General features: G+C 53.3%; 1 protein-coding gene across 2 annotated transcripts in view; it reads right to left on the bottom strand.

The window, feature by feature from the left end:
• Positions 1-15,277, bottom strand: part of LOC142924012 (uncharacterized) — a 120,245-nt gene that overhangs the window by 27,184 nt on the left and 77,784 nt on the right. For both annotated transcript variants that reach the window (XR_012941150.1, XM_076065277.1), the window contains exons 8-14: positions 12,252-12,326; positions 11,651-11,795; positions 10,746-10,818; positions 9,220-9,349; positions 7,185-7,300; positions 3,649-3,718; positions 2,151-2,250 (exon numbers count right to left, since the gene is read on the bottom strand). Coding sequence is in view for 1 of the 2 variants with exons in the window: in XM_076065277.1 (XP_075921392.1) it covers positions 2,151-2,250; positions 3,649-3,718; positions 7,185-7,300; positions 9,220-9,349; positions 10,746-10,818; positions 11,651-11,795; positions 12,252-12,326 (709 nt within the window). In the remaining variant the exon portion in view is untranslated. The remainder of the gene's footprint in view (positions 1-2,150; positions 2,251-3,648; positions 3,719-7,184; positions 7,301-9,219; positions 9,350-10,745; positions 10,819-11,650; positions 11,796-12,251; positions 12,327-15,277) is intronic.

Genomic DNA, 15,277 nt, shown 5'->3' on the forward strand with positions numbered 1-15,277 from the left:
AGTCGACTCTCAATTATCCACGTGCAGTTTATCCGACTTGCGGATTAACCGCGCACCTGAGATTTTAATGCAAATTAATAACTCGTGGATTTTTCCCTTAAGCCCCAAATTAATCATCTAAAAACAGTTACACTGTTATTCTTGGAAATGTTTATTACAAGTCACACGGTGCTTCAACCAAACAAAAATGTTGCTCCGGTTCATCTGAAATCCATGTGATCGCCCCTACGCTACAGGAGTTGCCATATCTTTACAACATTGAATGGAGTTTGATTGGCGTGTCTCTGCTGTCCACTTAGTGGGCCGAGTCTTCTACGTTGGAGCCAGGAAAGGATGAAAAATAATAGGCCTTTACCCTTTTCGGCAATACAACAGGCGTTAAGATATTCAAATAGACGATACCTTTTGCAAGGAATCAAGTAACTGCATTAACCGCACACAGCACTCGTGGTGAACATGCAAACATAACATGCTCTGACAGTGTTATCACTGAGCACGCGCATCAATCGGTCGAACGTTAGCCTTCGTTCCAAATCGAAAGAGTAACAATCGAAATCGTCAGCTGTACTTCATTTTGAGTGAATTATCCGATCGTTTATTTAAACCTGTTGTAAGCGAGTGAGTGCGTTTTTGTGCACGGACTTTGATAATGCAACAAGATCAACACATTCTTTACCGCGCACTTTTGTTCCGTTCATTGACAAAACTAAATTTTCTCCGCTTAAACATAATTGACACCAATATCCGTGGCTTTTGGGAATAGATATCCGCGGAAAACGGATACGTCCGGATTGTCCACGATTTAGAACCGTCAGCGGCCGTCCTTCCGCAGTCATCGTTGCGGATAACCGAGCCCGGACTCTGCGACCGAAATCAACAGCTGTCGATTGGCCCCAAGCGCGACGGGCTGTCAGGCAAAAAACGTACCAACGGGTGTCGCTTGACAGGGGCGGCGACGCGCGGCTGCTTTGATTTTGTGAAACATTTTAACCTTAGGGCGGGACCCCAGGGTCCCATAAGCCCCCGGCCCTCGCATGAACTGCGTTGCGACGCCATTTGATGTCCGTTGAAGGCGAACGATACGGCAATCTGTTCCTCTCGACGAGCTCTACACGATGTGATAATCAAAGTTCCAAAGTTTTGTTTCTTCTGCGCATTCGTCCTCGCTGCACTAGGACGACACGACAACAGAATGATCTGTGCCAGGTGGGTCACGGCGTTTATGTGCGCGGTGGGATGGAGTCGCCAAAAAATAAATGAATTAATTACGATTTCGACTTATTCGGGACCCCGGGGTCCCACCATGAGGTTCATTTGACAAAAAGAAAGTGTGGTTTAATTTTGACTAAATGTCACATGCGAGCATTGCTCATCGTTGTCGTCATCGTCGTCGCGGCAGCGAGAGAGTTTCTGAACAATCACGTGCGGCGAGAGCGGGCTCCCGAGCGGCTCTGCGAGTGTGGCGAGTGGTAGCGTGGTGAGATGTTAACTACCTCGTCATCCCGACCCTGATGACGCCTGCTGCATATTTGGGAGTTTCCATGTTCTCCCCGTGGTCGTGTGGATTTTTATCCGGGTCCTCCGGTTTTTTTCCCCTCCACGTTTAGAATCGACATCGCGCATTTAGAATTAATTCGGCTACTGCTATAAATTCCCCACGTGATGACGATAAGCCACTTGGTTGAGCTATCATCATTTGTTGATGGCCAGGTCGCTTCTCAAAAATTAGCTAGATGATAGCTCAGCGGGGCCTTACCTGGTGGACTAAAGAAAAATATTCTTGGTTCTTTCGGTAAAGTCACGTAGAAGGGAAACAATAAAATAAAAATATAAAACAATAAAATTCTCACGACGTTTCTACTGCAACACAACCAATCATCAGGTGTGAAAACCATCATCAGGTGTGTGGTTTTCACACCTGATGATGATTGCTTGTGTTGCAGTGGAAACATCGTGAGAATTTTATTGTTTTATATTTTCATTATTTTATTGTTTCCCTTCTACGTGACTTTGCCGAAAGAACCAAGAATATGAATCCCTGCAGTCACGAAAGCTTTAAATTAAAATTTAAAGAAAAATAGATAAATAGTGCGTGGTGGTGGTGGTGGTGGTGAGCAGCGGGCGGTGAGCGGCGCCGGTGAGACACTCACCCTCCTCGGAGCGAGGCTGCTGAGGGAACATGTAGTTGGTGAGGACGCGCATCTGCGTGGCAGGGTCCACCTCCGTCTGCAGTGGTATCAACGGCTTCGACTGCAGCAGAATCATCGGCATTACCGTCACCAACAGCAACAGCAGCGATATGAAGCTCTTTTTGTCATTTTACCAGGTAAGACCCCACTGAGCTACGCGGGTCCTTTTTCGGAAGCGACCTGGGCCATCGCAAACGATAGCGCGATGAAGCGGCTTGACATGGTCGTTGCGTGGACATTTATAGCAGCAGCCACATACTCTGAACGCATAGAGATGCACAGAGACCCATAGAGACACATAGAAACCCATTGAGACACATAGAGACCCATAGATATCCATTGAGGCACTTAAGAGGCCCATAGGGACCCAGAGAGACGGATAGAGACACAGAGAGACCCATAGCAACACATGGAGACCCGTAGACTAAATTAAACTATTTTATCTGACCAAGTAAGGCCCACTGAGCTACGTAGCTCTTTCTCAGAAGCGACCTGGCCATCACAAGTGGTAGCCCAACGGAAGTGGCTTATCACCATGTGGACATTTATAGCAGCCAAATACTCTAAAAACACGTGATGCCGATTCTAAATTTGGAGGGAAAAACTGGAGCACCCGGAGGAAAAAAATCCACGCGACCACGGGGAGAGAGACTCCGCAAACTCCAATTATAAAACAGGCGTCAGAGTCTGGATCGAATCCACGACCTCCTGTATACCAGGCGGGGTAGTTAACATCTCATCACCGTGGCACCATAAATAGTCGTCACCGTCATCATTATAGTCATTGCTGTCATCATTAGACATCATCGCCGTCATAATCATAGTCATCGCTGTCATCATCAGTCATCACTATCATCATAATTATCACCGTCATCATCATAGTCATCACTGTCACCATAGCACTGTCATCGTCATCATCAGTCACTATCATCATCACCATCATCATCATAGTCGTCACCGTCATCATAATCATCATCATAGTCATCACTGTCATCATAATAGTCATCACTGTCATCGTCATTGTCATCACTGTCATCAGCAGTCATCATCATAGTCATCACTGTCAGCATCACAGTCATTATAAATCATCATTATCAGTCATCATCATTACCATCATCGTCATCACTGTCACCACATCACCGTCATCGTCATCATCAGTCATCATCACCATCGTCATAGTCATCACTGTCACCATCATCATCATAGCCATCACTGTCACCATCATCGTCATCATCAGTCATCATCACCATCGTCATAGTCATCACTGTCACCATCACCATCATCGTAATCACTGTCACCACATCACCGTCATCGTCATCATCAGTCATCATCACCATCGTCATAGTCATCACTGTCACCATCATCATCATAGCCATCACTGTCACCATCATCATCATCACCACTTTCATCATCGATCACGAGCACTCAAATGTGGCCCGAAGTGGCCAGGCCCCCCCACCTGGTTGTCTGAGAGCCACAGAGCCGCCAGGTCCTTGAGTCTGGTGAAACTAAACGGCAGATTCTTTAGCCTGCAACACACATTACACACAAAGACAAAGATCCCCTGTATTGCCTTAAGTGCTGTTAGCGAACAGCGCCTACGAAGGCTGGCACTGTGCCACACGAGGTGGGCGGGTGGCCAACACTGCGCCCGCCCGCCTTTGTCTCCCCTGTGGCGATGTTTGCACACCGCACCGGGTATCTAATATGAGGCCGAGTCGACCCAGGGGAGGCCCGGGAACCGGTTCAGATATAATCCGTCACTGGTGTTGGCCGTGAGCGGGAATCGAACTCGGCTCGCCGGGTTTGGAGCGTAGCGCTAACCGCTACGCTACCGCTTCCCAACTCCAATATGCGCACAGATACACAAAGACAAAGACCCCCCCCCCCCACGTGTAGCCTGAGCAGATTGTTGGGGCAAGTGGTTTTAGCGAGCAGCACCTATGAAGGCCGGCACTGTGGTACACGAGGGGGTGGGTGGCCACCAGCAACCAGGCCCGACCGCCTTTGTCTTCCTCGCGGTGATGTTTACACACTGGGTCCATCGTGCAGTTTGTGTGTTAGTTTGTTGTCCTTCCCCCGCACCTCCGATTAGCACGGTTAGCTACGTACGGTGAAAAGGAAGTTCAACGTGCATACGATTAGTTGAACGTTCAAATGACACTGAGAACCTGGCCTTGAATTTTGGATCTCAACCTTGGTGCTTCAGTCTCTGACACGGCCATCGCGAACCTCTTGAGTAAGACACCCAGACACAGGAACTGACCCCGGTACCTAGCTATCACTCGCACGGAGTCTCAGACGTGGCCATTTCTGAACCTCTGTCGGGAGACACTCAGGCCCAGGCTTCAGACGCCAGGTCTGATTCTGTGTCCGGCACGGCCGTCAGACCACAAACCCAGGGCTCGAACCCAGGTGATCGTTGTCAGAGGCTCAGTGTCTGTGACACTGCCGTCATGAACCTCTTCAGACACTAACCCAGGACTCGAACCCAGGTGATCGTTGTCAGAGGCTCAGTGTCTGTGACACTGCCGTCATGAACCTCTTCAGTACTGCACTTGATCCCTTGCAAAAAAGGAATCTATTTGGCGTTTGAACATCTGAACCCACCTCGTGTTTAATTGCCAGCAAAGGGTAAAAACCTATTTATTATTGTTCATACTTTGATAACTGCTAAACAAAAATAAGGTATCCCACAAATGCTCCGACACGTGTGGTGTTGTCTCTGTACTGTTCGCCTTGTGGGCGGTCGTTCTCTGGTCTGACACCGGTGGTGAGACTGGGCCACAGAGAAGGCTGCTGCCTCTGGTGTAGGCCAAAAAGTCACAAAGACAATGCCCCCATACATTATTATTGTCAGGGTTTGTTTGGATGGTCACCATAAGTCCTGTGCGTGGTTAATGTGCAGTCTTTGATTCCTTGCAAAATAGTCATCGTCTCATTGGTTGCTTGAACATCTTAACGCGACGCCTGTTCTATTGCCAGCAAAGGGTAAAATAGGCGATTCTTATTATTCGTACTTTAACAACTGGCAATAAATGAAAGGTATCCCACGCTGTAGCTGCTCACCCCGAGCTCTAAATGCTCCGATACGTGTGGCATTGTCTCTGTACTGTTCGCCTTGTGGGCGTCGTCCGCTGGTCTGACACCGGTAGTGAGACTGGGCCACAGAGAAGGCTGCTTACCTCTCTGGTGTAGGCCGATCAAAGACAATGCCCCCATACATTATGATCAGAGCGTGCTTTGTTTTGCATGTTTACCACAAGTACTGTGCGTGGCTAATGCAGTGCTTGATTCCATGCAAAATAACAGCCTATTCTTATTTTTCGTACTTTGACAACTTGCAAAAAAAGGACACGTACCCCATGACATTTAACGGGACACTTTTTTCACATTCACGCCATCCTAACCCCCCCGCCCCACCCGCCCTGCCACCCCTCTCTATTACGGACGCTCGCTCGCAGGAACCTCTTTTGGCTTAAAACTTTCGTGACCGCAGGAACTCATATTCTTTGTTTTTTTTCGATAAAAGTCACGTAGCATAAAAAAAAAATGAAAATAAAAAATAACCATGACGTTTCGACGGCAAGACAGGCGTTCGTCATCAGGACAACGTCGGGGTTATGTTTTATTGTATATTTTTTTATTCTACGTGACTTTTACCGAAAGAACCAAGTAATATTAACCTACTCATTGGTTTTTTCGGTAAAGTCACGTATGTAGAAATACAATAAAATTATATTAAAACGAAAAACAATCACGACGTTTCCATCACAACGCAAGCGATCTTCATCAGGTGTCAAGAACAAATCACGGAGGTAAATACATCAAAAAGATGAGAGACGAGAATTCAACAAACCTGAAAAAACATTATGTGAAGCACATCCAGTCAGGCCAACAACACAGTTAGACACTTCCTGGCGGACCACGAATTTCAAAAGAGTGTTAAATTTCGTGTTCAACCTTTTGATTGCACATACCAGCATAGATAGAATGAAAAATAGGAGATACACGGTCAGTATAAATACATATACAAGTCCACCAAGAGGTAAGGAGGGAGGAAAGACGGACAGGGAGGCAGAGAGAGAGGGGGGGAGCTGGAGGGATGAACAGAAGCTTAAATAGGAAATACGGTTGGAGGGGGGGAGGGGCCAGAGCGAGAGCGGCAGCTCAAACACGCACATCTTACACATACAAAACGGCAGCTCAAAAAAGGACCACCTCTTGTAAATACAAAACGGCAGCTCAAAAAAGGGCACATCTTACACATAATTACAACGGTAACTTCCCGTAATTACAAAGGCAACTTCCCCGTAGAAATTACCGTTGTAATTACGTGTAAGATGTGCCCTTTTTTGAGCTGCCGTTTTGTATTTACAAGAGGTGGTCCTTTTTTGAGCTGCCGTTTTGTATGTGTAAGATGTGCGTGTTTGAGCTGCCGCTCTCGCTCTGGCCCCTCCCCCCCTCCAACCGTATTTCCTATTTAAGCTTCTGTTCATCCCTTCCGCCCCCCCCCCCCCCCCTCTCTCTCTGCCTCCCTGTCCGTCTTTCCTCCCTCCTTACCTTGTGGTGGACTTGTATATGTATTTCTACTGACCGTGTACCTCGTATTTTTCATTCTATCTATGCTGGTATGTGCAATCCAAAGGTTGAACACGAAATTTAACACTCTTCTGAAATTCGTGGTCCACCAGGAAGTGTCTAACTGTGTTGTTGGCCTGACTGGATGTGCTTCACGTAATGTTTTTTCAGGTTTGTTGAATTCTCGTCTCTCATCTTTTTGATGTATTTACCTCCGTGATTTGTTCTTGACACCTGGTGAAGATCGCTTGCGTTGTGATCGAAACGTCGTGATTGTTTTTTGTTTTAATATAATTTTATTATAATTCTACATACGTGACTTTACCGAAAAAACCAACGAGTAATTTTATGCAGTCACGAAAGCTTTAATACTTTATTAATATTAACCTCTTCCTCCAACCTCCTCCTCCTCACCGGTTGTCGCTCAGGTTGAGCACTCGCAGGCGGAACATCTGCCCCATCTCCTCCGGCAGCCTCTCCAGGCGGTTGGAGCGGAGCGACATGACGCTCACGTGCACGCAGTTGCCGATCTGCGCACGCACGCACGCACGCACGCGGAAAAACAAAGATCCGCCGTATAGTCTCCCACAGACTGTTGGGGCTTGCCCCGCTGCTGGCTGGAGGTTCACGGGACAGACCCCCAGGTTGGCACAGTTGACACACCCGTACACACACATACACAGTCACAATGGAGAGATCCCCCCATCGTGTAGCCTCAACAGACTGTTGGGAAGCCAAGTGCTGTTAGCGAGCAGCACCTATGAAGGCCCGCACTGTGGCACACGAGGGGGTGGGTGGCCAACACCATGCCCGGCCGTCTTTGTCTTCCCAGTGGCGATTTACTTACACACTGCACCGGGTACTAATTCGAGGCTGGGTCGACCCAGGGGAGGCCCAGGAACCGGTTTTGATAATCGTCACCGGTGTTGGTGGCCATGAGCGGGAATCAAACTCGGGTAGCCGGGTTCGTAGCGCAGTGTAGCGCTAACAGCTGCACCACCGCTCCCCACCACAAAAAGGTAAAGATCCCCCTTATAGCCTTAATATACTGTGGGGGCAAGTGCTGTTAGCGAGCACCCATTAAGGCCAGCACGGTACACGAGGGGGTGGGTGGCCAGCACCACGCCCGACCGTCTTTGTCTCCCCAAGTGGCGATGTTTACACACCGCACCAGGCACTCATTTGAGGCCTTGGATCGGTTCAAATAATCATCACTGGTGTTGGCCGTGAGCGGGAATCCAACCCGGGTCGTCAGGTTCATAGCGCAGCGCGCTAACCGCTACACTACCGCTCCCCACTACACCCCCACAAACATGCACGCACACACACGCACACACACGCACGCACACGCACGCACGCACACTCCACGCACGCACACACGTGCGTCTTCAGCGCTGGTTAAGTGCAGGCTTGGTGTTCGCGAGTGCCTATCCTGGGTGTGCTAATTAACGGTTGCCGCTTTCGGTGCGCTATTTTTGACCGCAGCGAGATTATAACCCCCCGCTACCGGTAGCCGCTGCCTGGAACACACACACACACGGAACAAAAAATTCAGCTGTCCGCGTGACGCAATCGCAGCCAGCATCATCAGGATCATCATCATGATCATCAAGAGCATCATCAGAAGCCATGTCTCATCTAATACAGAACCCTCCAATACAGAACCCGTGTCTCATCTCACTGAGTGAGTGTGTGAGCGAGCAGACAAACAAGTGAGTGAGTGTGTGAGTGAGCGAGTGAGTGACCGAGTGAGTGAGTGAATGTGTGAGTGAGCGAGTGAGTGACCGAGCGAGTGACCACGGGAGGAAATGTGTGAGCGAATCAGTGACCGAGCGAGCTAGTGACCGAGGGAGCGAGCGAGTGACCGAGTGAGTGAGGGAGCAAGTGAGCGAGAAAGGGAGTGTGTGAGTGACTGAGCGATCGAGTGAGCATGTGAGTGAGCGAGCGAGTGACCGAGCGATCGAGTGAGCGTGTGAGTGAGCGAGCGAGTGACCGAGCGAGTGACTGAGTGAGTGAGTGGCCGAGTCAGCGAGGGAGGAAGCGAGTGAGCGAGGAAGGGAGTGTGTGAGTGAGTGAGTGACTGGGCGATCGAGTAAGCATGTGAGTGAGCGAGTGACCGAGCGAGTAACCGAGCGAGTGACTGAGTGAGCGAGTGAACGAGTGATTGAACGAGCGAGTGACTGAGTGAGCGAGTGAACGAGCGAGCGACCGAGCGTGCGACCGAGCGAGTGAACGAGCTAGCGAGTGACCGAGCGTGCGACCGAGCGAGTGACTGAGTGAGCGAGTGAACGAGCGAGCGAGTGACCGAGCGAGTGACTGAGTGAGCGAGTGAACGAGTGAGCGAGTGACTGAGCGTGCGACCGAGCGAGTGACCGAGCGAGTGACTGAGTGAGTGAGTGACCGAGCGAGCGAGTGAACGAGCGTGCGACCGAGCGAACGAGTCTCTTGCCTCGGGCGGGAGGTCGGTCAGGAAGTTCTCGTCGGCCGTGAGGGTGCGCAGGTTGTGCAGCAGTCCCGCGTTGGGAGGCAGCGACTCGAGTTCGTTGCAGCTGCAGTCGATCTCCTCCAGCGACGTGAGGCTGCCACGGCAACAACGGCCACGTCAACAGCAACAGCAGCAACCACATCAACAACAACGACATTGACAACCACACTGACAATCACACGAACAACCACCAACATCAACAACGGCATTGACAACAACCACATCAACAACAACCGAATCAAAAAGAACATTGACAACAACATCAATAAGAATCACATCAACAACACATCAACAAGAAGACTGACAACAACCACATCAACAACCACATCAACAACGTCATCACCAAGAACATTGACAACAACCACAACAACAACAACAGGCTGGGGCGGCGCGCGAGGGCTTACCGAGCGGGCAAGTCGGGTTACGTGTGAGGGTGTAGGAGTTTAGGCGGCAGTTAGCCAGGTGGGATGGTAGCCAGGTGGGATGGTAGGCAGGTGGGTAAGCAGGTAGGCAGGTGGGATGGTAGATAGGTGGTTAGGTAGGTAAGCAGTTAGGCAGGTGGAATTGTAGGTAGGAATGTAGGCAGGTAGAATGGTAGGTAGGTGGGTAGGCAGGTAGGCAGGTGGGTAGGCAGGTAGGCAGGTGGGTAGGTAGGTGGGAGAGAAGTTGGGTGGTGGTGCTCAAGTTTATTTTGTTTTAACCAGGTGAGAACTCAAGGAAGCAAGATTGTCTCATTTTCAAAAGTGGCCTTGGTACGTGCAGGTAGGTGGGTAGGTGAGCAGGTAGGTGGGGTAGATGGGTGGGGAGATCACCAAGTAAGTCGATTATTAGGTTAGCTGGTAGATAGGTTAGTAGATAAATTATTAGCTAGGAGTTGAGCATGTAGGTAGGTGAGCTGGTAGTGAGGGGAGCATGTAGGTAGGTAGGTAGGTGAGTAGGTAGGTGAGACTCACCTGCTGATGGAGGCTGGTAGCGAGGTGAGCATGTAGGTAGGTAGGTGAGCAGGTAGGTGAGGCTCACCTGCCGATGGAGGCTGGTAGCAAGGTGAGCATGTAGGAAAGGTAGGTGAGTAGGTAGGTGAGGCTCACCTGCCGATGGAGGCTGGTAGCGAGGTGAGCATGTAGGTAGGTAGGTGAGCAGGTAGGTGAGACTCACCTGCCGATGGAGGCTGGTAGCGAGGTGAGCATGTAGGTAGGTAGGTGAGCAGGTAGGTGAGACTCACCTGCCGATGGAGGCTGGTAGCGAAGTGAGCATGTAGGTAGGTAGGTGAGCAGGTAGGTGACGCTCACCTGCCAATGGAGGCTGGTAGCGAAGTGAGCATGTAGGTAGGTAGGTGAGCAGGTAGGTGACGCTCACCTGTCGATGGAGGCTGGTAGCGAGGTGAGCATGTAGGTAGGTAGGTGAGCAGGTAGGTGAGACTCACCTGCCGATGGAGGCTGGTAGCGAGGTGAGCATGTAGGTAGGTAGGTGAGTAGGTAGGTGAGGCTCACCTGCCGATGGAGGCTGGTAGCGAGGTGAGCTGGTTGTCGTCCACCCGCAGCGTGCTGAGCTTCTTTAGGGACCCTGCGGACACAGCGCGGGAATCACTCCAGCAGCACCAAAGGCAAAGGTCCCCCGTGCACCCTTCGATAGACCGTCGGGGCAAGTGCTGTTAGCTAGCAGCACCTTTGAAGGCCGGCGTAGTGCACGAGGGGGTGGGTGGCCAGCTGCACCACGCCCGACCGCCTTTGTCTCCCCCAGTGGCGACGTTTACCACACACCGCACCGGGTACTCAGTTGAGGCCGAGTCGACCTAAGAGGGAGGCTCAAGGACCGGTCCAGGTAATAATCGTCACCGGTGTTGGTGGCCGTGAGCGGGAATCGAACTCAAGTCGCCGGGTTCGTAGCGTAGCGCTAACCGCTCCCCCACGACCACCACCGCCACCACCATTACCGCCAGCGTCACCGCCATTACAACGACTCTCAAAGCGGGCGAACCCTCGACACGGTGAGTCACGGGCAGCACCAGGGACCACGCAGGTGCGGCGGTGGTGATGATGGTAGCGATGGTTGTGGTGATGGTGGTGGCGATAGGGATGGTTGTGATGGTGGTGGAGGTAGTAATGGTTGTGGTGGTGATGATGGTGGTGGCGATAGGGATGGTTGTGATGGTGGTGGAGGTAGCGATGGTTGTGGTGGTGATGATGGTTGTGGTGGGGGTAGCGATGGTGGTGGTGGTAGCGATCGTTGTGGTGATGGTGGTAGGGATGGTTGTGATGGTGGTGGTAGTGATGATGATTGTGGTGGGGGTAGCGATGGTGGTGGTAGCGATGGCTGCGGTGGGGTTAGCGATGGTTGTAGTGGTGGTGGCGCTGGCCGTGGTAGTGATGGTGGTGGTGGTGATGTCTCCACGTGCCGAGGTTGAGCGGCAGCTGCTGGAGGATGTTTGAGGAGAGGAGGAGATCGCTGAGCTCCTGGCAGCCGCAGATCCCCGGCTCCACCTCCTCCAGGTTGTTCTTGGACACGTCCAGGTAGGTCAGCTGCTTCAGCCTCCCGATGCACTGGGGGACACGGGGACGGTGAGTGGGTGGGCGAGTTGGGTGAGTGGGTGAGTGGGTGAGTCGCCGGTGAGTGGGTGAGTTGGTGAGTGGGCGAGTGGGTGAGTTGGTGAGTCAGTGAGTGGGTGAGTGTGTGAGTTGGTGAGTGGGTGAGTGTGTGAGTTGGTGAGTGGGTGCGTTGATGAGTGGAGAAGTTGATGAGTTAGTGAGTTGGTGGGTGGGTGAGTTGGTGAATTGGTGAGTGGGTGAGTTGGTGAGTGTGTGAGTGGGTACGTTGGTGAGTTGGTGAGTGAGTGAGTGGGTGAGAGGAGGAGTTGGTGAGTGGGTGCGTTGTTGAGTTGGTGAGTGGGCGAGTAAGTGAGTGGGTACGTTGGTGAGTTGGTGAGTGGGTACTTTGGTGAGTGGGTGAGCTGGTGAGTGGATGCGCTGGGTGAGTTGGCGTGTGGGGGGGGGAGTCACCCCTGGTAGTTTCTGGAGGCCGTTTCCATCCAGCCAAAGTTCCCGCAGACTCGACAGCTCCTCAATCACTTCCGGCTAGAGACCACACAACACACAGAACAAAGACAAAGCTCCCCCCGTATAGCCTGTGACAAGACCGTTGGGGCAAGTGCTGTCATGGCGAGCACCTCGCAAAAAAACACACAAACAACAACAGCCGCAATTCGCCACTCGGTGCTGGCGAAAGACTCGCTTGCTGGCAGGAGGAGGTCACGGGACGGACCTGGCAGGCGGGTCGACCGACTGAGATCGCAGGCAGATGAACACGAAGCTGTGGCTTCCCCTACCGTGCCACGGTGGACACAACGAACGAGACTCCCACGATGCACGCGCAAGCAGAAATACATAACACAGTCGAAGAATCCCCGGGTAGCCTGTGACAGACTGTTGGGGCAAGTGCCGCTAGCGAGCGGCAGCACCCTATGAAGGCCGGGACGGCACACGAGGGCGGTGCTGTGGTCAGCACCACGCCCGGCCGCCTTTGTCTCCCCCGGTGGCGATGTTTACTGCACCACCGCGACCAGGTTTACTCATTTGAGGCTGAGTCGACCTAGGGGGAAGCCCAGGAGCGGTTCAGAGGATCGTCACCGGTGTTGGCCGTGAGCGGGAGTCGAACTCGGGTCGCCGGGTTCGTAGCGCAGCGTAGCGCTAACCACTGAGCCACCGCTCCCCGCACACACAGGCACACATGTACACACACGCACACACACACACGCGCGCACACACACACACGCGCACACACGCGCACACATGCGCACACACACACGCGCACACACGCACACACATACACGCGCACACACGCACACATGTGCACACACACACACATACATGCACACACGCGCACACACGCACACACACACACACGCGCACACACGCGCACACACACACACGCACACACGCACACATGTGCACACACACACGCACACACATGCACACACACACACGCGCACACACGCACACACACACACACGCGCACACACGCACACACACACACACGCGCACACACGCACACATGTGCACACACACACGCACACACGCGCACACGTACACACACACGCACGCACACACACACACACACGCGCACACACGCACGCGCACACACACACACGCACACACACACGCACACACACACGCGCACACACACGCGCACACACACACACGCGCACACACACACACGCGCACACACACTCGCACACACACACGCGCACACACACGCACACACACACACGCACACACACGCGCACACACATGCGCACACACACACACGCGCACACACGCACACACACACACGCACACACACGCACACACACACATGCGCACACACGCACACACACGCGCACACACGCACACATGTGCACACACACGCACACACGCGCACACGTACACACACGCACACACACGCACACACACACACGCGCACACACGCACGCGCACACATGCACACACACACGCACACACACACACACGCGCGCACACAGACACGCACACACACACACGCGCACACACACACAAGCGCACACACACTCGCACACACACACGCGCACACACACGCACACACACACACACACGCACACACACGCGCACACACGCACACACACACGCGCACACACACACGCGCACGCACAGCCCCAGTGTCGACCGTTCAAAGTCACTTTTAAGATCACGGCTGCGCAGTGTGAGCGTGCGGGCGTTTGAAGTCTCCCTCCGTGCCACGTGGCTACGCGCGTGCGTGCGCGCATGTACGTATTGTACGCTGAACTTCTTCCGTACCGCACGTGGCCAGCCGAGTTAATCGGAGCTGCGGGCGGCGGCGGCGGCGAAGGACGACAAACTTGACAACGAAAAGTCAGTTGTAAGGAAACGAGTTTGTCAATCTAGATGATGACGATGTACAAGCCGCCCAGCTCCCGGCGGGCTTCCCAATATCGGGAGGCAGAGAGCGTTCCGGACGGCCGCGGAAGCGGCGCGTCCGATGGCGACGCGCGACGACGCGAGTGAGCACCGTCTCCGCTCGATGGCCCGGGTCAAAAGGCGCCGCCGCTGCTGCCGGTGCTGCGAGGGCGACCGGAGCATCACGTGATGGCGGTGATGATTTATGCTCCTTGGCGAGATCAGCAGCGAGGTGACGGTGGTTCAGTTGTGGCCGGCGCGTCGTGTGTGTTGCGGCGAGCGTGGGGAGCGGCGGTGTCGCGGTTAGCGCCGCGCTAGGAGCCCGGAAGCCGCGAGTTCGAATCCCGCTCACGGTCAACGCCGGCGACGATCATCTGAACCGGTGCCTGGGCCTCCCCTAGGTCGACTCGGCCTCTGAATGGGAACCTGGTGCGATGTGTAAATGTTGCCACCGAGGGAGACAAAGGCGGCCGGGCGTGGTGCTGGCCACCCACCCCCTCGTGTGCCACAGTGCCGGCCTTCGTAGGTGCTGCTCGCTAACAGCACTTGTCCCAACAGTCTGTTAAGGCTATACGGGGGTGTGGGGTGGAGGACCTTTGTCTTTGTGTGCGTGCTGCAGCTTAGCCTCTCAGTTCAAAGTCAACGGTTTGATTCCCGTTCCAGCTGCCCAGCTGGCTCTTAGCATCGACGGACGAACGGACGAGAGAGGTGGGAACGGACAGATCGGCAGACAGGTGTGGAAACAAGCAGGGGCGGAGCCACAGGGGGGACTGGGGGGGGGGCTCTCAGCACCCCCTGAAATTTTGGGAAAGTCGGTAATCGGGATACCCGGATATCCGGCTGCTGCAAAATGCTGCAGGCTGCCACCTTGTGCTGCCCTGCAGGCTGCCACCTTGTGTGCTGCCCTGCAGGCTGCCACCTCGTGTGCTGCCCTGCAGGCTGCCACCTTGTGTGTGCAGGCTGCCACCTCGTGCTGCCCTGCAGGCTGCCACCTCGTGCTGCCCTGCAGGCTGCCACCTTGTGCTGCCCTGCAGGCTGCTTGAGCGGCAGCCTTTCGAACTTATCGAACTTATTAGCCACATCAGCGGCTCCGACCT

This window comes from Petromyzon marinus, chromosome 1 (assembly GCF_048934315.1).
Source record: "Petromyzon marinus isolate PM22_M1 ecotype Great Lakes invasive population chromosome 1, UKy_Petmar_22M1.pri1.0, whole genome shotgun sequence".
In the NCBI taxonomy this organism is placed as follows: domain Eukaryota; kingdom Metazoa; phylum Chordata; class Hyperoartia; order Petromyzontiformes; family Petromyzontidae; genus Petromyzon; species Petromyzon marinus.